Genomic DNA, 26,630 nt, shown 5'->3' with positions numbered 1-26,630 from the left:
GAATGAAATGGGCAATTCCAGTAGTGGCTTCTTTTTACTTGGGAATACCATTTTGCATTTAGTATTTTAAACCATGTATTGGAGGCTTCTCTGATAACATTAATTTGGGAAAAATTTTCTCTAGCTGATACATTTGGTCTGGATGATTTCTTCTAAGAAGAATTTTGAGTTAGGGAGCCATAACTGTACACGGATAGGGGAATTTTCTTGACATTCTCTGGGATATAGAGTTTAAAAAAATGCAGCATAAAATGTTCCCATTTTTGAGCTCCATGCAGAATTTAAGTTTCTCTGGTCCTGTTTTTTTGGGGGGGGCTGACTTTTCTATTTTTTTTCTTATTTATTGTCAAAGTGATGTACAGAGAGGTTACAGTTTCATACATTAGGCATTGGATACATTTCTTGTACTGTTTGTTACTTATGAACCACTGGTGACAGTACATCTTATGACCAAATCAGAAGCAATGGTGACAACTTTATATATCCTAAAAATTCCTTTAATTTTCTATGAAACATACTGTTTTTCTATAAAACATGCTGTTTCTCTATGAAACATACTGTTAAGAGAATAAAAGAGGTACAGAGTGGGAAAAATTCTTGTCCTAAAATATGTTTTTGTATTACTGCAGCTGTTGTTCTGAGGAATGAGATTTAAGGAGTCTCTGAAAATATTTCCTATAAATCTTCCAGTATCTTTCTGCTAGAAAGGATGAAAAGGAAGAAAATTAGATATTATTAATAGTTGATGATTGCATATAGGGTCAACATAAATATTGACTATCACAAAATATCTGTAGCCTGTAATAATTTAGAAAAATTACAGACAAAGATGTTTTAGAACATCTGATAAAGATTACTAGTTTCTGGGCTTCTGTCCAAAACATGGCAATATTACTATAAAAGCAATAGTTTAAAATATATTTTAGAGTGCTATGATTTACTTATAATCATGTTTGTATCTATAATGTTAGACTTTTTCTAGCCTTTGCTTAAAGGCATTTCCTCTAGCAAACCTGTACATGGTAAAGAATAAATATATAAGACTACTTTGATTTGATTCCTTTTCCATGAGAACATATCTCTGGGTACCACATATGGAATGTGGATAATTCTTGATGGATACTTTTTAAGATATTTAAAATATATGAAAATTATTTCAATTTACCTAAGAAAACATAGAATTCCACAATGCTGACACTGGTTGCTAACATGGTAGACATGTTTGTATTTTGGTAGGAATATTAGTTTTATTGACAAATCTTCCAAATTAGAGTGATAACTGTATTATATCTAAAGTTTATTTAAAAATTCTGAATATGTTAATCAACATCTTGCCCTGCCCGTACCCTACTAAACATCTAAAAGGAAGTGTTAGGCTAGAAATGATCGATATATGGTGTGTAAGGATTAGAAAAGAAAGTTGTTTGCCATTTGTTAAATGTAACAATGTCATAAATATTTTTGCTTAATTTTAGGCAAAAATTGTTCCATCTCATAAATATTTTCAGAATGAAAAGAATATCAAAATATATTTACAAGTTAAAGTTTGTGAATATGGGAACATTTAAAGATATTAAACAAAATAAAATCCTATAGGCCCAAAGAGACACTGAGATAAAATGATTGATGTTTTTTAAGCCAACAAGAATAAATTAAAAAATAAAACAACTACTGATCGTCATAGTGTAACACCTTTAATGTGCACTGTCCCTTTTAGGACTGGATCTCCCATTTATGATGATGCCTCATCCTCTACTTCCAGTCAGCTTACCTCCTGCATCAGTTGCCATGGCAATGAATCAGATGAACCATCTCAATACTATTGCCAACATGGCTGCTGCAGCCCAGATTCACAGTCCACTTTCCAGAGCTGGTGCCTCTGTTATAAAGGTAAGAATCATTATTTTGAAGAGGACAGAAGTGTTCATTACATATAAACTGGGATAAAATGTCAGCTATACCACTGATTATTTATTAGCAACACACAGCTCATTGACTCAGTTATGCACAATACTTGAGTTTGGTTTCTGACTATGCCTGCCAGGATTTTTTTTCTTATTGGTTTTTTTTTTGTTTGTTTGTTTTTATTCTGTAGTCACAAATTTTAGTTTCATTCTAGTTTCTTATCTAGAAATCATTTGCATAGTATGTGTGAGGCATGGTGCAACAAATGACTAAAAAGAAGAATGTACAAAAACCGTTCTCATTCCTGGAGGGGAAACAAAGTAAAGACTGCACTTCTGGAGTTTGATAGGCAATTGTGAGATCTGATATGCCATTCAAGACTTATAGTCAGTCAGACTTGTGTCTCAGTTCTGATTTAATACTGGTTGGCTGGACATGCTTGGATATGTACTTACCACCCTCTCCCAATAGGTTTGTTCAACTATAAAATGAAGGGCATCATAATAATGTATCCTACTTATTTCGTTAATTTTCTGGTAACAATGTGAGTATGCCTTAAAATCTGTGAATCAATGAATAAATACTTATAATAATTTATCACATTATTATCATCTTTAGAATATGTCTTATCATCATCTTTAGAATATGTTTTTCAGAATTATGGCCATTTAACAAAATACAAGAAATAGTTATAATTATTCTATTTCCTATTACTTTTTGCACATGGTCTCTGTCTTCCTAAATGCTATACAAACTAGACTTTCAAATATTTATTTCTTTTGTTGAGGTGATGATATATGTAGGATCTAATGTGTACAGTTAATCAATAGTACCCATCAATAAGTTCCTTTTTTCTTCTTGTATTATTTACCAAATATTAGGATCTTGATATTTATGTTATTATTTTGGATCATGTGAGAAACTGATAAGTAGGATATACTCACTAAGAAATTATAAACGCTTACAAAGCATATGTGAGTTAAACAAATTCTGTTTAACTTTTGCACACTGATTGCCTACTGTGGGCTAGTGTGGTGGTTCATGCCTATAATCCCAGTTATGTGGGAGGGAAATATAGTAGAAATAGAATCAAACACCAGCTTAATCCAGAGACTGTATCTAACAAATAAAAAAATGAAAGGGCAATGAAATGATTCCAGTGGTAGAGCAGTGACCTAGCAGGCACAAGGCTCTGAGTTTTAACAAGAAGTCCACTAAAATAAAGGTGAAGGGGACTAAACCCTATTGTTATGAATAATAAGTACTACTGAAGAATTTAGAAGGACAAATAATCACTAGCTTGAAAGGTGATTAGGAAATGCTTTATGGTTGGTATTCTAAGCATTTTCTCCCCCTCCCCCCCCACTTTAAAATTAGCTTCTGGTTTAAGATTGGAGTTTCTAAACACTGTAGAAAATGGAAAACATAAACTTTATAGGCTAGGAAAACTGTGATCCTTTTTTCCCTATAAATTCTACATATGTTCTAGTGGCCAAAGGGCTCTAATTATATTATTGTTTTTATGGGTTAGTATATCTTAGTTATTTGAATATTTGCCCAGAGTTTAAACTGGTTATTAGAATTGTTTTCAAGAATAAAATTATCCATGAGCATTATTTAAAAGATGAAATAAATTTCCTGTGATTTTAAAAAAATGAACGTCTGTTAAGAAAATATAACCTGACATGAAATTGAAATATTCTATTAAAAAACAAAAGCAGGGCTGGGAATATGGCCTAGTGGCAAGAGTGCTTGCCTCATATACATGAAGCCCTGGGTTCGATTCTCCAGCACCACATATATAGAAAATGGCCAGAAGTGGCGCTGTGGCTCAAGTGGCAGAGTGCTAGCCTTGAGCAAAAAGAAGCCAGGGACAATGCTCAGGCCCTGAGTCCAAGCCCAGGACTAGCAAAAAAAAAAAAAAACGCAGAGAAATGATGTTGTCATACTTGCTTTGTAATAACGGGAAACTGCAATATAAGCATGTTTATGGCTCCTCAAAATTACATTTGATTAGTTTTATAAGAACTATTATTCAGACTGGATTACCTACTCTTTGTTGAATATTTGGGATTTGAGAACCTTTGTGAAAAATTTGTAGCCAAGACGCAATTGGGAATGGGGCTCGTGCTTCCCATTTTGACATTGGTGGTAGTGATTATTGTATAGAATTGGAAGGGGCAACCAACTTCTACTTAATTCAAATACTGTTTCTTGGTTAACTTTCATCTAACTATAAGTTTGCTTATTGCTGATTAGTCTGTTCCATATATAACCATTTTAAAAAGGAAGCCTTAACCATTGCAAACCTGACTTTTTATTCCCTTAAGATTACTGGCTTATTTTTTAGATCACCTGCTTATTTAAGTCCTGCCAAATGCACAGAAAGCATTTCTTATTGGAAACCAATTATAAGTACTTTCATATATTTTTAATAAGTGAAATAAATGTGTTTAATACAAATACTGCTCAGGAAAAGCACAGAAGGACAAGAAAATGAATATACATATATATGTATATATGAAGATATAAAACATATTCAGCTTGTGCAACATAGTGATAATCTATCAAAACAAAAAAGCAGTTGATTTCAGCCACTCACAAAACACTTAATAAAATTAACAAGTTTTGTTTGGCAAAAGTACTTAGTATAATAGGCATATTATTAGCGTTTCTAAAACAATAATTTTCAACAATAGCATAATGAAAATCTCCTTTGTTTATGCTTCACTAATATTACTTTCAAAAAGTTATTAATATAATGCCAGCTATATGTGAGGGAGGCGGTAACAAGTTGGATAAGAAATGTACACACTGCCTTACATATGAAACTGTAACCCTTCTGTACTTCACTTTGACAATAAAGAAATAAAACATGTAAAAAAAATACCAGCTACATGCTACCCTGTTATAAAAATAGTAGTTGCAAACTCTCATCTGCATTTGAAGTAAATTCGCTTTCACTGTGCTTCTTGGTGAAGCAGTTTTGAAATTCAGTCCTTTAGAAACCTGTAGGCACAGGACAAACCTAAGTATTGAGAATTCATTTGAAAATAGTATTTGGAAGCTCAAAGAATTATTGAGGCAAACATATTTTCGTTTTTCTACAATCACAAAATTAATTTTTTCTAGAAGTTTGGAACTTAAAAAAAAACTTGATAGTGCCAGGTGCTGATGGCTTACACCTGTAGTCCTAGCTACTCAATAGGCTGAGAGCTGAGGATTACTGTTGAAAACCAGCCCATGCAGGAAAATCCATGAGACTTTTATCTCCAATTAACAAGCAGAAAATGTAAAATGTCACTGTTTCTCAAAGTAGTAGAACACTAGCCTTTAGCAAAAGTGCTCAATGACAGCACCTAGACTCTGAGTTCAAGTCCCACAACTGATGTCCCCCTCCCCACAAAAAAAGCCCACAAATATTTTACATTAGTATAGCTCATTAGTTTACAAAAGAAACACCTGAATTTATTGTCATGTTTTTCATAAGCTATTTACCACTTAGATATGTTATCCTTCCAAAATACACATGATCTGAAAAAGTAACATTTCCTCTTTGTAATGAAATGTAAATCTAGAGATGATGGCTTATGTTTGCCAACACTAGGTATTTGGGAAGGTGAGAATGGAGGGTAATGGTTCAAGGACAGATTGTGGCAAAAACAAATAGCTCATGATGCCCTTTCTCAATTCACAACCGGCTGCAGTGTCATTCCAAACTACATAAGATTGGGATAATCCCAGTGTCAGGCCAGCTGGGGCATAAAACTTTGCCAACAGCAAGGAAGCTTGGCTCAGTGGCAGCTTGCCTATGAATCAAGCAGTGATGGGAAATGGTTGACACAACATAGTCTATATTAGCTGATCTTATTTTACTGTGATGTTTTCTTCCAGCATCTGTATAGAAATACTAATACATAGGAGCCAATGCCATGGTCAAGAGCTATCCTCAGATAGATGCACATTCTGCTATGTAGGTTCTTCTATGAGCCTTCTTATTAATTCCAATACCAAGGATAATGCCCAACATTAGAATCATTTACGAGTGTCAAGAGAGTGTCTGTGTCTTGTATATATGTTTACCTGATGTGGGGAAGGGAAGAGGAATAACAAAATGGTGAAACAAGGACAAAGGCTGAAGTGATGTAACAGAGATACTCACAAGACTCTAGGTTGGAAATGAACTTGACACCTTGGGAAGGAGGGAGAGTGGAAGGGGAAGGGATATTGGGAGAAAATTGAATGAGGGGGTAACAATGTTTGACAAGAAATATACTCATCACCTTACTTATGTCACTGTAACCCCTCTGTACATCACTTTTACAACAAAATAAAATAAAATTTAAAAACATAGAGAAAGGGAGAGGGCGAGAGAGAGAGAAGGTGTGTGAGAGAGAGAGAGAGAGAGAGACAGAGAGAGAGAGAGAGAGAGAGAGAGAGAGAGAGAGTATCTGTTCACCTTTGGTCTTGGCACCACAAAGGAAAGATTAGAAGCCTGGTGGGAGTTGGAGAGAGATGCTTATTTTACTACAAAAGTTGACCTGATTAGTACTTCTTAGAATGTTTATGTTGGAGTATTTAGTATTTACTTGGGAGTGCAGGCATTTACACACCATACGAAATCAGCCATAGCCTTCTATCCCTAATAGGATAGATACATCCTAGGCACTCTAAATACCATGATCCCTCGCCTATCGCTGGAGTTAGGTTCCAGAGACCCAGTAATAGGTAAAAATCAAAGAAGTAGCAATAAGTGAAGTTCATTGTCAGGGATGATTATATAATATTGCTACTTTGCTGATTTTCACCTGTTGCAGGGGTCTCTGGAATATAAGTCCTGCAGTAGGTGCGGATCAACATTTACATTGTTTTTTTTTTTTTTTAACCCACGATACAGTGAAGCAGCAATCATTGAACCGCAATATAGTGAGAGATGATTGTATTTATAACATTAAACTGAATAAAGCTTAAGGATTCTGTAGTTGTTAAACTCAGGGAGTGTTTCCAGAACAACCAATGACTGATACAATCTGCAATTCCAAAAGTGTAAACAATATTATAGGTTGTAAAAATATGTGGGGGTTTTGGTACTGTTGTTATATTGCCACAAACTAGTTTGGGAATATTTCTATTCCAAATTTATAGCAGCTTTTGGTTCTGGATCAGATCTCTTTTATGTTGGCTCAGCTATTAGCATTCGTTGCTAATAACTAATATAGCCATAATATATGTATGTATGTATGTATATATATGAATTTGCATTACAATCATTAGGCATTCAAGACCATTCTTTAGTTGAATCACTAGATATGACAAAATTCTGAAGAAAATGTTGATAATATAGCTGAATGGTATGAGTTTATTCTATTGTGGCATTTAGGTGTTGTAAACCACATTTTTCCTGCATTTATGGGAAAACTTGTAATGTCAATGTGCCATAGTTTTCATTGAAATAAATTTAATTCAGAAAAGAGATTATTTGGCTGTTTACCAATGCCATCTGATTAGCTATGTTTCTTGTTTGGTTGAGCATCTGGCAATTAATGAATTGATAGGAAATAGTCACCAGGCAGTGGCATTAGCAAGTGAACATCTGGTATTAAAATTAGTCAACACAGAGGGTTTTTTTGTGATAAATTAAATTCACTGACAATCACTGAGTCAGTGTTATAAGAATTTTATGGAATTATAAAAATATTGCTATATTTTAAAACATAAGATGAAGATAGTGTCAAAATTCGGGTCTGTTTGTGTTTGTGTGTCTTTCTGTCTTTGGCCAGGTGAGTGGCATAATTCCAAACTTATGACATCATTGAAAAGTCATGCATTTTCCCACCAAATACACCCATTTGAGGCCATTTACATCCTATGAGAATATATTATTGCTGATCCCTATAATCTGTCATCCCTGTCCAGAATAAGTTGATCACACTAAAGGAGTGAGAGGTCCTTTGTCTGAGCTGCACATAGGTTCCACATTCCAGGACTCTCTTCTATCTGGCCTCATTTCATATGCACAATACTATTTTTCTCTTATAATTCAACATTTACAGTATGTCTTCAACATCCCTGCATAAAGATACTCTCAGTATTGATGGTATTTTCTTGACTGGTAAGTTATATACTTAAGTATATAAGTGTATGAAAATATATATTTAAGTGCAAATATATAACTATTTAAATATATATTAATATACACTATATTTTTGTATAAATAAATATGTCATTTGAAGTAGTTGTACAAAGGAATTTCCATTCAACAAAGCAGTTTATGAATATAATGCATCATGTTCAATGTCACTACTTTCAACACTCTCTTTGCTTTTTAATTGTAATATTCTTCTTGTGGTTTCCTTCTAAATTCACAAAAACTAATATACTCACTTACATTAACTTCAATACAATGAAAAACTGATGGTTGTAAACTACAGACTGATTGTTTATTTGTTTCATAAACACCTATAAAGCATCATGTTTTAGATAAAATTTAGACAAACCAAGTTTAGATATCAATTTCTTTTTTTTAAATTTTTATTATCAAACTGATGTACAGAGAGGTTACAGTTTCATACGTTAGGCATTGGATACATTTCTTGTACTGTTTGTTACCTTGTCCGTCATAACCCCCTAGATATCAATTTCTTCCTCAGAATTAGTGGTAAGAAAAGTTAATGGCAACAACAAGCCAACTTTGTATTACTAGCACTGATTTTATTACTAAAGTTGGTTAAGTTACAATCTGCTTCTGCAGAACTCTGATGACTGTACAGAAGTGGCACATGAATTAAATATGAAGTAGCAAGAAAAATGCATGAATAGAATAGTTAACATTCAGATAAACTTCCAAATGCAATCTCTCAGCAGTGAAATGTCATTAAATCCTTTAGGAACTCATTAATAGATTAACATTTGGAAGAGTAATACAGCAAGTGTTAAATTCTAATTAAATAAGAATAAAAAGACAAATTATCTATTATATAATCCCACTGACTACTTGGTAAAAATCAATATAATAAAATATCAGAGACAACACTTGAACATTTAGTGGACATTTTAAAGGCCAATGATGCACAATGGACAGACCTATAACCATGTGATAGACATGTTCATTGGACATCTACTAGTCATAAAATTTATGTTCATTGCCATATTTCCAAGTGAGTAAAATAATATACCAAGATGAAATTAAAGATCTTTATGAAAATATTTCAGAATGGATACTTTTGTTTCAATATACAATATACTGTCTTAAAGAAAATAGACTATGTTAAGTCTTACTTTTTTAAAAAAAATGTACCACCCTGAATTTTCTAATCATAGCTGTATTCATTCTATGCAATATAGTTTGAAACACTTTAATAGGATAAATGTCTTTCTGAAAATTTTGTGATATATCACAAAAGGAAGGAAGTGGTGTAATAGAGAATTATCAGGTATATAGTAATTAATACAATTTCCTATAGTGACTTAATTTTAAAGACAAGCCTTGAACTGTGTATGTGAGAATCTGGAGGTAATTTTATTAATTGCTCTGAGTCATAGGGATTTGATGTGTGAATTTTGGAATTCTCCCTCCTTCACTGCTTTGAACCTTCAATTCTGCATTGTTACACAGGAACTACAGCTGTTTTTTATGGGATGCGAATGAAATACATGAAGAGTAACAGGGTAGTAAAAGTCATAAATGCCACATGAAATGAAGTCATCAATGAGTAAAAATGATTGGGGTTTAAGATTTGCAATTTTCCTTTTTAAATGCCCTTATTGATTTGTTGCAAATACCGTTAACCCTGTATTTGGCAAGTGGTGAGGACATTATCACTTGTGTTCTCATTTGTAATAAAACAGATTAACTTGCTGTGAAATTTTAAGTAGGCTGAGACACAACAGTAGCCACCTAATGGACCAAAACACATTGCAGTTAAACAGCTAAATAGATGCATACTGATTACAGAACAGAAAAACGGACCTGTTTACTTGCAAAGACATTGTTCAAAGAACTATCGTTAGTTGAAGAGAAATGAAACATTTTCATTCCACACTTTAAAAATTCCTATACAATTCTAAATCAATATAAAACACTGGGCTCATCTAACATGGTTTACATGGTGAAGAAATTCTGGCCTCAGATACGCCTTAGGAAAATAATAAAAGTGAACTGAACCTTGATTGGGTTTGGAAACTACAGCCTACAAAATCTTAAAGCAAAAATATTACTTCTTCAAAATGTTACTGTCACTCTTAATATTCACCATCAAAATCATGTTATCAAAGTTATTTTATTGATTCATATAATAAGCTATTGAAAATTACAAAGAAGGAATTTGAGGGTAGATTATTCAAGTTCATATTATCTGATCATATGATTGTACCTTTACATAGTAATAAGAATTTCTATTGTGTAAATTTTCTTCTAACCTTCTTTTATTTTTTTTTTAAAAAAGGAACTTTCATTTCTTGCTAAGCATAGTGGACCAGACCAAGTGTCACAGTCAACTAGATTCTCTTGCTCTGAAAAGTCATCAACTATATCAATCCTTAACATATTCATTCCTTTCTTAGCAATACTGGGATTTGAACTCTGGATACTGTGCTAAGCAGTTGCAATGTGGCTTGGGCCACAACTGCAACTGTGTTTCCATTTCTATTGTAACAGCATTTGATATTATATATGTGATTCCTGTTTACCACTATATTTTGATCTTCTTTTCTATTTTTATACAATAACTGCGGGATTTTGTCCCTATCCTTTCTTTTAGTGGCCCATAAGAGAGTGAGAACTATAGTTCATTTAATCTTACACTTTTTGCAATAGAGTTTGGATGAAAATACTGAGTGTTTCCTGCCCTATAAACAGGAAATTAATGAGATTGCAAAAGGTGAATGGCCAAAAAAATGGCTAAGTGGATGAAAGTATTATAATTGTTAGGTATAAGCATATGTGTTTGCATCCACATATAATATATAGAGATTGTATTTCTGACTATGAAAGTTTAGTTTGAATTTTATAAGATGATGCTTCTAAAATGAACTAGCATATGGTACAAAGAATAAATAGATATTTCCATGTATCCCCCCACTATTGTGCAAAAGAAATAAAACTTTTGGGGAAAAATAATCCTGCTTATGTATTTCTTTTGAATGTGCCTAACATCCACTTATATAACTAGAGATTTACTTGCATAATTAATATAAATTAAATGTATTAGTATATCACTCTGTATAAAAACATTGTTTCAAGACATAACAACAGCTATAAGGTTTTTAAAATATACTATGAATTTACCAGTGTACTTAAATAGTACATAGTAGCACTGCTAATATACACAAAGGCTCTCATATCAGTAAGTTATTGAATGCTAATGAAATATTAAGCAGTGATATAAAACATGATTAGAGACATAGTACACTGATGACTATTGTAATGTGACTATAGCAAAGGACCACAAACGTAATGTGTTAAAGTATTACGGGTACAGTGTTGTAATTATGTGGGTTACAGTGACACGAGTCTCACGAGACTAAAAGCAAGGTTCAGGCAAAAACTGTATTCCTTTCATTGGATTCCAAGAAAAAAAAATGTATTCCCTTGTGTTTTCCACCTTCTATAAGCTACACACATTTCCTGGCCCATGGTCCCCTTTTCTACCTTCAACATTCACAATGCTGCATCACCAAGGTATCTTCTGACTTTAAAAAACACTTATGTTGTAATTGGAACCACTAAATCCAATCTCATCCCTCTATCTCATGGTTCCCAAATCTGCAAAGTCCCTTTGGTCATGTCATATGACATGCTCACAATTTTTGGCAATAAGATATAAACTGGAAAGATGGGGGGGGGGCATGATTTCTGCTTACTGAAAGGAGATACACTGAAAAATAACTACTACTAATGAAATAATGAATTTTAACTCTCAGATTATTATCTCTGTACTACATAAACACAACCTTTATTTAGAGAATTTATGTAATTGCAGCTTCTCTTGCAAAATCAATGCAAAAATATACAAGCACTTACTTGGTAAACTAATTCTTAATGTTATGATGATTGGAATAACTCTAATGTTGCAATTATAGATAATTAGACAGAACATTTAATTTAAGGAATTTATTATTGTTGAATTAAATGTTTTATAGAGCGAACAATTCTATGTCAACATGTCTATCACTTACTCATATTTATTGCATATGCACATAAACTTTGAAATTTAATTCTTTTGTTGTTCAAATTAACACAATGATCCAGGTTTATTCATCAATTTGTGGTTCATAAACACATTGAATAGCTCCATAAATGTATTGAATACAATGGAAGATCACAAGGAAGTAAGAAAATATTCAATTTCATTATTTAGAAATAAAAAATTCTAACCAATATTAAGGAGTCTTTGTGTCATGTGAATATCAAGTTTTTGTTGTTTGATTCAACATGAGTTCCTAAGTTCAGATTAACTGATAGTATATTATTTCCACGAATTTTTTTGCTGTGCAACAAAACTAAACATGTAAAAAGTGTCAATATTATTTGTCTCGGGTTTTTCAATTTGAGATATGTCCTTAATTTGATTAAAAAAATCAATTTTCAGGCATTGGTATAGCTCTTTACATCACTCTAAAAGCTTGCAATAACAATAATCTTCATTCTACACTTATACTGATAATGCTATATGACTTTTCTAGTAAAGAAAGTGTAAACTATCTCTTCTAAGGTCTCCTCAGTGTATTCTGTTGGTTTTATTTGTTTATTTTTATTTATTTTCATTCATTCATTCATTCATTTATTTTGGTGGGTTGTGGGTTTTAAACTCAGGGCCTGGGCACTGTTCCTGAGCTCTTTTGCTCAAGACTAGCATCTACCACTCTGAATCACAACACCACTTCTGGCTTTATGGTGGTTTGTTGAAGTCTCACAGACATTCCTGCCTGGATTGGAAAGAACTATCTTCAGATCTCAGCTGGCTGAGTAGCTAGGGTTACAGGCCATGAGGCACTAGCACCTGGTTTACTCTCTTAGGGTTTTTTGTTTTTTTTTTTTTTTTGCTGTTGTTTAATTCTTCACTTAACTGTTACAATGTTCAGTTAATTTCACAAGAACTGATCATCTGTTTATATCTAATGACACATATTCCTTATGAGCTACTATGGAATTAGACACTTTCACAGTAAGTGAGAAATCAAATGCCACATCACAACCATCATGAAATATCCTGCATATGCACATGGCCTCTCCTTTTGTGCTTCCTTTGTATCAGGAACGGATCCCAGAGAGTCCCTCTCCAGCTCCCTCTCTAGAAGAAAGTCATCGCCCTGGGAGCCAGACCTCCTCTCACCCCAGTAGCAGTGTGTCCAGCTCTCCCTCTCAGATGGATCACCATTCCGAGAGAATGAGTGAGTATCTTGCCTGAAACAAATAATTGGAAAATATTCTTTCAGGAATTTCCTCATTAGGCCATAGATCTAGGAAAAAGAAACCGGAGATAGTCGGGTGCTGGTATCTCATGTCTGTAATCCTATCTATTCAGGAGGCTGAGATCTGAGGATCATTGTTTGAAGCCAGCCCAGGAAGGAAAGTTCATGAGACTCTTATCTCCACCAAAAACCTGGAAGTAGAGCTGAGGCTCATGTGGTACTGTGCTAGCCTCAAGCACACAAAAAAGGTCAGGGACTGCACCCAGGCTTTGTGTTCAAGTTCTAGGACTCTCTCTCTCTCTCTCTCTCTCTCTCTCTCTCTCTCTCTCTCTCTCTCTCTCTCTCTCTCTCTCTCTTCCTCTCTCTCTCTCTCTCTCTCTCTCACACACACACACACACACACACACACAACTGGAAGAAAAGGCAAAGGCAAAGGCTTTTGAAACAATCGGTTTTCATTATTGAAGCAATATGATCAATAAATAAAACAAACCTTCAGAAATATTTTCTTCAATGACTTCTGTAAATGTATCATTGGATCTCATGGGAATAATTCCAGGGTTGGCATCTGTTAAACAAATGCCAATGGTATGTAACTTGTAGTGCTATATCATACAATTGTAAAATTCACACCGTTGGCCATTTAAGAGTAGTTAAAAATGGAATGTATATATCTCAACAATTTGTAACCAGGATATTTACTATGATATTGCTTATTTTTTAATTGTCTCAAACGTCTAATACCATATACACTATTCCAGAAAATTGTGTTAAATTGGCATGTGAGATCCTCAAGTCTAGGAATAGGTCTAATACTAAGTGGGTAGAACATCTTGGGTATGTTACTTAAGCACCATGTTTTATTTTTTGCCTATTTGATGGAAATAATTAGCACCCTACCTAACATATTATCTCAAAATATGTGAGGAAAATAGTTTAGAAGTTTTCCATGTTAGGGAAACATAAGGTGATACCATTTCTCTTGTGTAGGTTTCCTTTGGTTGTTTATTACGTCCTGCTATTTGCTCTTACTTAGTTGTACAGAAGTTAAGTGTATAACGATGATGGATTGGTTGAGACAGGAAAGTCATTTGTCTTCTATACCTACACATTCTAAATTTCTATTTATTGTTTTCCTTTAGTAAATTGATTTCTGCTTTACCTTTAGCAGAACCTATGCTAGATTTTTACAACAGTTCATGACAGTTCTTGCTTTTTTCATCCCCAAGATGTTTCCAGGGGTGAGAAGAAGAATTTAAAGAATTATGAAAAGTGTTTTGTTATGGATTTGTCCTGGAGATGAATAATGACAACTTATCACATGTGAACATTCAAGCAAGTCACATTTAGCCTGTCAGTCTTACATATTGTTTTCATATCTCCAGTTTCCTATTAAACTCAGTGATTATTAAATCTAGTTTTGTACTGTAATCACCTGTGGGGCTATTACAACTATGGCTTCCCAGGCCATACACTCAGAGCCTTATTTACTTGATCTAAAATACTGGGTAGCAGTGTTCTGCTTTGCTTTTCAGTATCAGCTCAGAAGATTCTAATGTATATAGCCAGGGAGTTCAAGTTGAGGCTCAAAGACCTTAGAGATTAAATTTAATTCTTGGAAGAGATAACAGAGACCTTTTAGTTTTATTCTGCAAAGATAGAGTAGCTAGCTGGCTGTTGTAACCTTTGACACAGTTGATTTAAGAAAGTCTAAGACAAAATACCACAGCTGGATGAACATTGTTAAGGAATCAAGAAGCTACAGTTCTTCTGGGCTCTCATGACTCATCCCTGTAATCCTAGCTACTCAGGAGGTTATGATCTGAGTATACCTACTTCAAGCTAGACCAATTAGAATTTGTATGAGTCTTATCTCCAATTAACCATCACAAAGCCAGAAGTGGAGCTGTAGCTCAAGTGGTAGAGCACTAGACTTTAGTGAAAGAGTTCAAGCACACTAACAAGACCCAGAGTTCAAGCCCCAGTACTGAAACAAAAAAGAAGAGGAAGGGATGGAGGGAGGAAGGGAGGGAGGGAGGGAGGGAGGAAGAAGAAAACTGAAGTACTTACTATTCTGTAGCAATAATATTTGTATTGGTGATGGTGTGGGAGACTGAAGGAGGGAGGGAATGGAGGAGGAGGGAAATGATAAGGAAGGAGGAGGAGGGGGAGGAGGGGAGGAGAAGAGGAGAGGGTGAGAATGAGAACAAACTAAAGGCTAAAAGTATAATATGTAGGGAAATATATTTAATAGCTATATCCTAAGATAAGGAGTAACATTCTTAGAATTAAAATAAAATATTTCCAAGTGTATGTATATGCTAGAAAAATTTATTGACAGGCAATTATTAGTGGATCATGCCTGTAATCTTAACTACTCAAGACACTGAAACCTGGAGGATCAAGGTTCAAAGCCAGCCCAAGCAGAAAAGTCTATGAAACTCCATCTCCAATTAACCAGCCAAAAGCTGGACTAGAAATATGGCTCAAGTGGTACAACACCAAGCAAGAACAGGCAAGCAGAATGACAATACAGGGCACTGGGTTCAAGGCAACAGAACTGGCAATGTATAAATGCATCTGTATGTACATACACATATACACATATTTATGCTTATACATATAGATGCTTCAGTTATCATCTGAAGTAATTTGGTTGTATATGCACATTCTAGAGCTGTCCAAATAGGGTAGGAGATTCATCTACAGGTAGACAGGTTTGATGGTTCATAAGCCAGGTATTGTAACCCCTGAACTCATGAGACAAAGTCAGGAGAATTTAGAGTTAAATACCAGCTTGGACTACATAGATTCTGTATCAGAGAAAAGAAAAAGAAAGGATGGCAAAAGTGATCATACCATATTTTAGAGTAGTACAATGTTTTAATAAAACTATGGCTACAGAGAATGAAATCACAAACTGAAAAAAGTGTGTAGGAAAGCTAGTTTTATCACTTTCCATTTTTTGTGAAGAATTATAATATGACCAGAAAGTTAAACTTGAATTTGGTAGTCTTTGCAATTATCAAAAGCTTCCACAGTGTAACTATTTTAGACCTATTAACGGAAAAAAAAAAACTTTTCAGAAGCATTTTTGGAAATATATTACTAATTATGGATGCAAATACTAATCTGATTATGAAGTTTGAAAGAGGAACCTTTATAAATGTTTTAAAGGTAGTAAGTTGACAACTGAGTACAAAATAATTTTACTTTAAAATTTGCATAACTAACAATCTTATTGATTTTTAAACATATATTTATATTATTTTAAATAGTTATGCAAAGGTTTACAATTTACCATGTCCATTGTCTTATTGATTTTTTAAATTGTGCAAACATCAGAACAAATGTTTTTACTGCAATTGAAGTATATAAAGTCCATGTTAGTTGAATATTGAACAATATTAATCATATGATTTCTGTCTGCCTTTCTCATGGGTGTTTTGAGTGGAAAATTACTCAGTTACATTTCTTATTTGTAGTCATGATGCCTAGCAACAGAGAAGAAGTTATTGTTGATCAGGATAATGGACCAGCCATCAAAAAATTCCCAAGGGATAATAAAGGTAAAATGATTTTTGCTATTTTATATCCTTATGAAGATAAGATATAACTCAATGAATATTCCACTGATGTATATTGCATCAACATTTCCTTAATTGTGAATAGATTCCTATTCTGATTTAGGGAAATTAATCTGGCTTTGATATGTTTTTATAGTAATAAAACAGTGATACCTGGAACATTTTGTTTGGTGCCAGAAATTGCATATCAGTCAGAAATTTGTCTGTTCTCTCCTTTACCCTTTGATTTATATGTGTATAATATTAATATTATATATAATATGCTCTATTAACTTTATTTAATGTAAGTGACTGTCATGCAGGAGAGCTACTTCTCTCAACCTTGAAAAGCAACTGCAAACTTTGTGCTAATTTGGACCTTCCCTATGAAATATTATCAAGTTAATCCATCAAATGTTTACCTAGTCTACAGAGAGATACTGCCTGGCCCTAGCTTATGATCTGCTCCTTCTACACACTATGCAGTTTTATCTTTCTTATTACTTTAAGGAAAATAGGCAGAAAAAAATAATTCTAAAAATATTCTCTTCAAAATGAAAGCTGAGTTCCACTTTGTTTAAAAGCTGAAAAGGTCTGAGAAAAGAAATATATCATCATATATTATAAGCTATGAATTATTGCTCTAAGTAGGAATTAGTAGCTAATATAAAATTTACTAGACATATCAAATGGTATGTACTTTTATCAGAGAGTATATTTTCTGTCGTTAAGTTGGTATGCACTTTTACCAGAGAGTATATTTTCTATCTCTACTTAAGACATTTATAATATATAGAAAAAAGGATCAATGAGCTGAATAGTTAATGGGGAAAGGTTTTCTTCTTATCTAGGTAGGTAGGAATGGCTTCATAATTACCTAGATAAGCATTTTAGCTTGAATTTGCAATAGTGTATGATTCTAATTTCATTGATCCATGGTTGGTTTCCTTGCCACATGTTTAGCCTTAGCTAGACACTGAAAGGCTATCCCTTCTGGAGCTCCAAGATGTAAATGCCTGATTTCATAATAGTTGTTAGAGTGGAAGAAATCAGATTTCAGTACATTAAATACTACCTAAGTGTTTATGCAGCAAATGAAATTCTAGTTACAGATGGACCTTCATCTATAATAAAGAAACTGTTTGGGACCAACACCTCTTTTTCTACCACATCATGACTCTTTGAAAGACAGCTTAAGTAAGAAAGTAGCTTTTCTAGGAAAATCTCAGCTGTACTTGACAGTGTGATTCCATTGGAACTGCCAGGGCTATAAGTCAAAATGGCATTTAAGACTGGCCCGCAGGCTGCAGCTCTCAGGTATATACTGCTGTGACTTATGAAAACCAGCTGGAACATTAGTTCAGATGTATTGTAACTGATTTTCGTAAGCTACTCAGTGGTGTGTATTGGCATTTCTGAATTTCTTGCTGTGGAGTGGCACCATTTACTCATTTTAGTCAAATAGGAGGGTCACATATCCTAAAGAGGACATTAATAATCAGGAATAGCATATTATACTGCATGCACATGTAGGAAACGGTTCTTTAATGAGACTTCTTATGTCAAAGTCTTCCAGTTGTATTTGTGTAAGATAAAATATATTTTCCTGAAATAGATTGTTATTAAAAGGAAACATAGTAGATGTCTCAAAATTTATTAAGTATGACAACGAAGCAGTTTATACAACTGTGGCAAACATGTTTTCACATCTGTTTTGAGTAATATCATCATGATTTTAAAGATGATTTATAGCTATGGAAATTACAAAATGCCAGCTTTGCTATTATATAAAAAATCCAGAAGAATGAAGAAATACTGCTAGAGTGTTAGTCAGGTAGCCCATCCCTTTTTGCATCTTGTGAAAATGGGTGACAGTGTAGTGCAGTACATGTCTCTAATGATAATTTGTATTTTTCACTAACTTTTAGTATGTAGATATGTAAAGATCTATATTTATCCAGGCTTACCAAATGTGCCCATTTTGTTGGGTGTCAAGTATTTTGATGACCCTGACTGGCCAGTCAAATAATACCTTTGATTTGTCTCTCTGCAGACTTTGCCAAACAAATGAGCCAAGGCGTGTTAGCCTATATGCCTATTAGCATATGGCATTTCCTAATCTTTCATAGTCAGTGCAGCCATTCTCTACTTTACTTAAACTGTATAGAAGAACGTACACAAAGAAAAGTTTTCCTCCCTTGGTATTTACTGGTCCCCCATACCACTAGCAAAAACGGGGTTTGATATTTTATATTTTGTTTAAAAATCTATGTGTACCATGGCCAAAGCACATTTGTGATCAAATTTGGTATTATATAAGAACTATGGAATAGTACATTTGTTATCTATCCCAAGACTTGAGCCCATTGAAGCATTACTCTTTTAATCAATTTATAGACTAAATGATTTAATACTTTTGAGCATAAGAGATTAAGTATATCTCAGTTAGAACAGAAGTATTATGAAACTGGGACCAGATGACTCATACCTTTAATCAGGAAGCTCAGCTCAGCAGGAGAGCAATTTGAGGCCAGATCTTTCAAACATAAAAATTTAAAGCTCCTATCTTAACCAGTAGTAGCTGTGTATAGTGGTTCATGTTTGTCATCTTAGCTATGACAGAAGATAGAAAGATCATGGTCTATGCTGGCCTAACCATAAAGGTAAGATTTGATATCAAAACTAACTAAAGTAAAGGAAAAGGGTTAGGGTATGGATCAAGTAGTGCTATATTTGCTTAGCAAATACAAAGCCTGAGCTCAACCCCAAGTTCCATGAAAAGTATTTTATTTTTGTTCATGTAACAAGAACAAATTTTAACTTATGAGAGGATTTACACAAAATACTAACACTACAATATTGTATATATCTTCAGTTGGGTGTGGTAGCATAAACCTATAATCTAGCACTGGGGAGCATGAGGCAGGAGCATAGTAAGTGCAAGGTTACTCTTGACTGCAAAGAGCATTATAAACCTTCCTAGGTTAAACAATGAGATGTCATTATGTCAACATTAATCAGATGAATCTCTTTATTGCTTAGTCTTAAATACCATACTGGATCTTTCAAGCACAATGTCACTGTTAAGTACTCAGATGTTTGGAAATGATTATTTACCCAGATTAAATGAAAAATGTATTTTCTGAACATTTTCCCTTTTATTCTAAATAAAAGAGCCTAGTGGATTCAACAGGTTAATGTTTTTTAAATCTTTGCAAATAATCTGCATTATATAAAGTATAAGGCATGCCTTTGTACATTTTATGTGATTCAGTAGCTTTAAATGAAAATGAGAAAAATATATCTTCCTAGAGATTTTTTAAACTACTTTTTTGTCTGGTTCTGGGACTTGAACTCAGGGCCTGGGTGCTCTCCTTCAGCTTTTTGACTCAAGGGTAGCCCTCCACCACTTGAGCTATGGCTCTACTTCCAGCTTTTTTGGTGCTTAATTGGATATAAGAGTCTCATGAACTTTCCAGCTGGGCTGGCTTCAAACCACAATCCTCATATCTCAGCTTCCTTTGTGGCTAGACCTACAGGCATAATCCAATGGTGCCCAGATCCTATATTAAAAAAAAACTTTTTATTTACAAATGAGTGTGCATTCACAATGTATTATCAAAAAAAAACTTTGCTTCTGTCCTTTAACCAGTTTCTTTAGAGAGAAATACCTCTTATAACTATAACATGGTATAAAAATAAGGAAATTTACTTTGGGCTTTGTTCTTTTCTTTTTGTTTTCTGGTCCTGGGGCTTGAAGTCAGGGCCGGGGTACTCTCCATGAGCTTATGTGCTCAAGGCTAGTGCTCTCTACCACTTAAGCCACAGATCCACTAGGAAACTTACTTTGGGATGATTGACAAGCTGGTTTTAGAATTCAACAACTTTACATGCATGCTCTAGGTGCATGAATCCTTCTATGAAATTGCATCATATGTGTAGATGATCAAAACCTAGGTTCCTTTCATCACCACAGGGCTGTGTCCCTTGCTAGTCTTTGTCTCACTCAACCTCTGCCTCTGATTATTCCTAATCCTTAAAAGTCATTAAGAAATTATCTATGTATATAATTCTATTATTCTGAAAATGTTATATACACCATTTAATTTTTTGAGATGAATTTTCTTTATGCCAGTCCCTAGACTTGAATTCAGGGCCTGAGCCACTGCCCCTGAGATTTTATGCTGTACCACTTGAAGCCCAGACCCATTTATGACTTTTTTCTGATTAATTGTAGATGGGAGTCTCAGAGACTTAACTGCTTTGGCTGGCTCTGAATCACAATCCTCATATCTCAGCCACCTGAGTAGCTAGGACTATAGGCAAGAGCCATCATTGCCTGTTTGGAGATTGACTTTTCTCACTCAACTAATTTCCTTGGTACCTGTTCAAATTTTGGTTCCATTGGTACCTGTCCAAATTTTGGTATCTATCATTATGCCTCTTTCTTGCTTAGTAGTATTTCATGATATAAATGTGCCACAACACATAAAAATTGTTCTAAGACATTTAATTGTTCCCAGTTGGAGGCTCTTATGAATAAAATTTGGTGATTGCTCATGTATAGTTTCTGTGTAGATAGAACATAATTTCTCCAAAACAATTCACAAAGAATGCAACTGTGATTTCATATTGTAAGTATATGCTCAATTGGATAACAAAATGCATATTTTACTGTGGTTACACTATTTATGCACATTCCAGTTTCTCCACATTCCGTTGGTATTCTGTTGTCATTATTTTATTTTTGTTAGCAGTAATTATTTTGTTCAGCTTCATGTTCAATATTCCAAGGGATTTAGCTGTTTTCAAAGTGTGTGTAAAAATATTTCAGTGTCATTTCTTACCTGTTTTCCCACATTTCCCTTTGTAATGGTCTTGTAAAAATTTTAAGTGGATTTGATCTGAAATTTTGTATCATTTAATTTTCTTTCTTTGGTTCTATTCCCCACTTATTTTACTTTTTTAGTTAATAACTTAATTTTTTAAATTTTTTCTTTTTTAATTAAATTTTATTTATAAGGTGATGTACAGAGAGGGTACAGTTACACAATAAGGTAGTGAGTACATTTCTTGTCATATTTGTTACACCCTCCTTCATTTTTCTTTCCCTTCCCCAGTTCAGATAAGCATATGTACAATATCCAGTGTACCAGAATCATATACAGTGACCATAGGGAGTAAGTCAAAGGAAATTCACCTAGTACATTAAACATAATGACAAAGTAAAATCCTCCTGTTTCCATCTCTTGGAGTTCATTTTGCTTAGCCTCATCTTATATAATCATATGTAAGTAGCTGTTGAGCTCTTGTGCTCCTGGCTGGTCTATCCTAGACCTTTTATTTTTATTTAGTAATTGTTTGGTTTTAGAGACATGATGTAAAGTCGCTGACCAAAATATGTAGAAATACCATTTGAAAAGAAGTTTGTTATTTTACAGACATGATCTTTACTGTTCTCCCCTCCCCCACCAACAACCACATATCAGGGAGACCATGCGCCTTTGTCCTCTGTGCTCTAGGCTTGCCTTGCTCAACATTATTCGTTCAAGATCTGACCATTTCCCTGTGAATGCGATTATTTTATCAATTCTTTTCTTTTTTGCCATTAAGATTACCTTTATTTTAAGTACACATTAAACATGAGATTGCTTATCTAAAATCAAATGTAACACTTTTGAAAGAGACATATTATAAAATAACTGATTTAAATGACAAATTAAAAATTTACTGAGTAGTCTGATTTCTAAGTTTATCTTGTTGTTAATTTCATTAAACATACTATTTTTTCAGTAGGCAGACAATTATGTTTACTTTAGAGACAATAGTTTTTGCTGATTATTCAGTAGAATTCATTTTGTTACCTAATATTCACGGAATGGACTTTTCTATGAAATTTAGGATGTCATGTTATCTTCTCCATATTAATAACATAATTGTATTTTCATATGTTCAAGTAAACTTTATGAACAATATTCTTTTTTAGCTCTCTCTACTCTGGTTGCTGCTCACCACACAATCTGAGCCTGTTTTAAGAGTTCTTTTTAAAAAATGGATTTACATTCACAAAGCTTTTATCCTGTTTGGGTTCTCCAATGCAAACTGAGTTTTCTTCCAGGTGAAAGACATTCCACATCTATTACATTCCTAACATTTCTCACATGTGTGAATTCTCTTAGGCCTGCTAAAGTGTGAATTTTGGTTGAAAGACTTTTTATGTTTACAAGGTTTCTCACCTGTGTGAATTCTATTATCCATGCCAAGGTTGTATTCATAAGGTTTCTCTCCTGTGTGTTCTCTGATGAACATGAAGGTCTGTCCGACATCTAGGTGAAAGAACTTCCTCATTTGTTACATTCGAACCTGCCTCTCTCTGCGCCAGCGTGGAAAATCTGAACTGCCTGGTCCGTCCTTCCTCCTCCAGTCTGGGAATCGGCTGAAATGATCCCAGGGTATCGCAGACACCGGATATCTAGGCTATACCGGTAATGATAATATTCTCTCATGAGCTCCGCATGCACCTTGGACACGCCATAGATGGTCCTGTGTCTCTGAAGACAAAGATCTGGGGTTGGGCTCCGGGGAAACCTCCTCAGATAACCAGTTGGGCTCCTCAAATGACCTGCTGGCGCAGCCGCCTGGGCACGGGAGCCGGGACGCGAAGCCGGGTCACGGGAGCCAGGGTGCGGAGCTGGGACGCCGAGTCATAGCGCGGGAGCCTGGACGCGGGAGCCAGGACGCAGAGCCTGGCCATGAAATTTTCATGAGTTCCAGTCATAGGTTTGAACTTGAGGTGTTTTTCTAATACCTACAGCTCTATTACTTTCTGCTTACTGGTGGTTAATTACAGATAAGAGTCTCATGGACTTTCCTGCCCAGGCTGGTTTGCACCAGGATCCTCAGATTCAATTTTTTGGTGTAATACTCTCGGTGTACATAGGCCAAGGTAGACGATCTGAAGGCGGGGGGGGGGGGGGGGGAAGGAGAGAGAGAGAGAGAGAGAGAGAGAGAGAGAGAGAGAGAGAGAGAGAGAGAGAGAGAGAGAGAGAGAGAGAGAGAGAGGAGAGAGGAGAGGAGAGAGAGAGGAGAGAGGGGAGGAGAGAGGGAGGAGAGAGAGAGGAGAGAACAAAATCTTTTCCCAGTATTGGTAAGATGAGTTTTAGTGTATTATCTATTGAGAAAATACTTAAGCAACTTAAAGGGAGGCAAGTTTTATTTGAAGTCATAGAGAGAAATGTCCATGGTCACTAGTTTTGATTGCTATTGGGCCTGTGATGAGCCAAAACTCATATGTGTCAGTAAGTACTCAATTCATTTGTACACTTGTGCTAGGACTGACACACACCAAAAAAATCCCATTTCAATTCCTGTTGTTATTATCACAATTAGAGGGAAGCATAAACTCAGAAGAAAAAACGCAAATTAACAAACTGCAATAAGCTGCTTTTAAATATCCTCGAAAATGATGAATGTGGTAGTGTATACTTCCAATACCAGTTCTTGGGTGAGGGGGGGGCAGGATGTTCAGAAGTAAGAGGCCAGCATGGTAAAGTAAGGAAGGTTCAATTTCACAAACAGAATAAAGGAACAGGCTACAAACAAAAGGGTAGAGAGTGTAGCTCAAGTCATAGATAACGTGAATAACAAGTACAAACCCCTAAGTCAAATCTTCAATACTTCATACAATTAGGTTAATAACTAGTATTATGATATTTATGATCCAAACAATCAAAACACCACATGATAGTCACAAAAATAATTACCTGTAGATTTAGACTCTTCTAGACATAACACAGCTATTTTTGAATCTCTAAACTGTCTAGAGAATTGAAAGTTAGGATTAATTTAATAAACAAGAAGCTAGAAATTACCAAACTTTCCAGAAAGCATTTTAACTTATCAAATGTACTGCCAGGAATTCAATATAACCTTTGAAATTAAAAATTTGATGAGTGGGGCTGGGAATATGGCCTAGTGGCAAGAGTGCTTGCCTCCTACACATGAAGCTCTCGGTTCAATTCCCCAGCACCACATATATGGAAAACGGCCAGAAGGGGCGCTGTGGCTCAGGTGGCAGAGTGCTAGCCTTGAGCGGGAAGAAGCCAGGGATGGTGCTCAGGCCCTGAGTCCAAGGCCCAGGACTGGCAAAAAAAAAAATAAAAAAAAATTGATGAGTGAATTAACTACCCACTTAGACAAAACTAAACAAAGAAGTAGTAAATTGGAAGGCTGATGTGAAAAAATTGCCTAGAAACATCACAGTCATAATATTCAAGGTATACATGTAAAGATGAAACTAGGAAAAGTGAAGGAATGGGAGAGCTGGAGAAAATGGTAAAAGGGGTGATATTATTCAAGACACATTGTACTCACAAACTGACGTGAGATGAAACTCCTTCGTACAACCACTTAAAGATAAAAATAAAAATGTTTGAACCACAAGCATAATAAATAAAAGGTCAATTATATCATTCTCATGGAAAAAATAGAAAAAAAGTTGCAAATAAGGATAGAAAGTATAAAATGAAATAGGGCAAGGTTTTCCAACATCTATTTAGGATGCTTACACTATAGAACATAGAGCATAGAAGAAAAATAATATTGAATGGGAAATTTTCTAAAACTTCTAATATTAATGGGTGCAAAATAACTTGTTGATTCAAGTGGAAGCACCATGTATAGTTTATTAAAGATTTTGGCAGTCATGGAAAAAGAAAAAATAATAATGGAGTGAGGAACTGTTAAATTTTGGAGAAGGCTGAATTTAGAGGCTCATGCCTGCAATCCTAGCTACCTGGAGCTCGACATTGAGAGGGTTGTGTTTTGAGGACACGTGGGGCACAAACTTATATGTCAAATCAACAAACACGCTGAAAATGGTACTTCATCTACAATTTGCTATGCAGGAACTATAGGTAGGAGGATTATAGTCCAAGGATATCCTAGGCAAAAGTTTAAGACCCTATGAAAACTAAAAGACCTAGCTAAAGTGAAAGGAGCAGGAGGCATGGATCAAATACTAGTACAAATGCCTTGCAAGTGTGAAGCCTTATTTCAAACCTCAGAATCCTCCTCTCAAAAAAAAATGCAGAAAAATGTAACATTTTTTGACTCACAGTTATACATATTTATAAGGAAGTAATGTAGTATTTCTAAGCATGTAATAAGTATACTTTTGACCACTAAATGTTTGGTACATTCAAATCTCTGGCTAAGAAAAATATCTCTTAACTCCCTAATAGCCAAACTGGATTATTTTCATTAGATTGTCTCTCTGCCTTTAGAATTCTTATCATGGAATTATTTTGTACTGTTGCTGTACTTAATGATTTACTTCTATGAACACATTATTAAGCATCTATTTTCTTGAATATACTTATTGACATCCTCGCAAAACAGACAAGTACAGTGAATGAAATGAAATGGAAAAAGTACATGAAAAACTAATTCTTATATAATCCTTATAGTTCTGAAAATGGAGTAGAAATTGAGAGCTCTTGAACACAGAAGCTAAAGTGCCAATTACTAGTTCAGCTACTTTAATCTTTAACATGTTTCTTTGATCAAAATTGTATTCTACATGCTGCTATGAAAACACTATCAATTTGTCTTCTTTTACTGTTTTGGTTCATATAGGATTCAAGTATAAATATTCTATTTGACAGAATGCATTTTTCTCTCATGAAAAACAGTTGGTAGTTAAATAACTCAAATGAAAACGGACATTTTCAAGACTTAAACAGAGTT

At 34.4% G+C, this 26,630-nt stretch overlaps 1 protein-coding gene across 1 annotated transcript in view; it reads left to right on the top strand.

Moving 5' to 3' along the window:
• Dach2 (dachshund family transcription factor 2) overlaps positions 1 to 26,630 on the top strand; it is a 494,618-nt gene that overhangs the window by 387,605 nt on the left and 80,383 nt on the right. Inside the window, exons 5-7 of the mRNA XM_048336074.1 lie at positions 1,718 to 1,890; positions 13,161 to 13,296; positions 16,803 to 16,886. Coding sequence (XP_048192031.1) covers positions 1,718 to 1,890; positions 13,161 to 13,296; positions 16,803 to 16,886 — 393 coding nt within the window. The remainder of the gene's footprint in view (positions 1 to 1,717; positions 1,891 to 13,160; positions 13,297 to 16,802; positions 16,887 to 26,630) is intronic.

The sequence above is a fragment of the Perognathus longimembris genome, chromosome 28 (assembly GCF_023159225.1).
Source record: "Perognathus longimembris pacificus isolate PPM17 chromosome 28, ASM2315922v1, whole genome shotgun sequence".
NCBI classification, from domain to species: Eukaryota; Metazoa; Chordata; class Mammalia; order Rodentia; family Heteromyidae; genus Perognathus; species Perognathus longimembris.
Note: the sequence above shows the minus strand (reverse complement) of the source record. Positions and strands in the feature narration are given on the sequence as shown.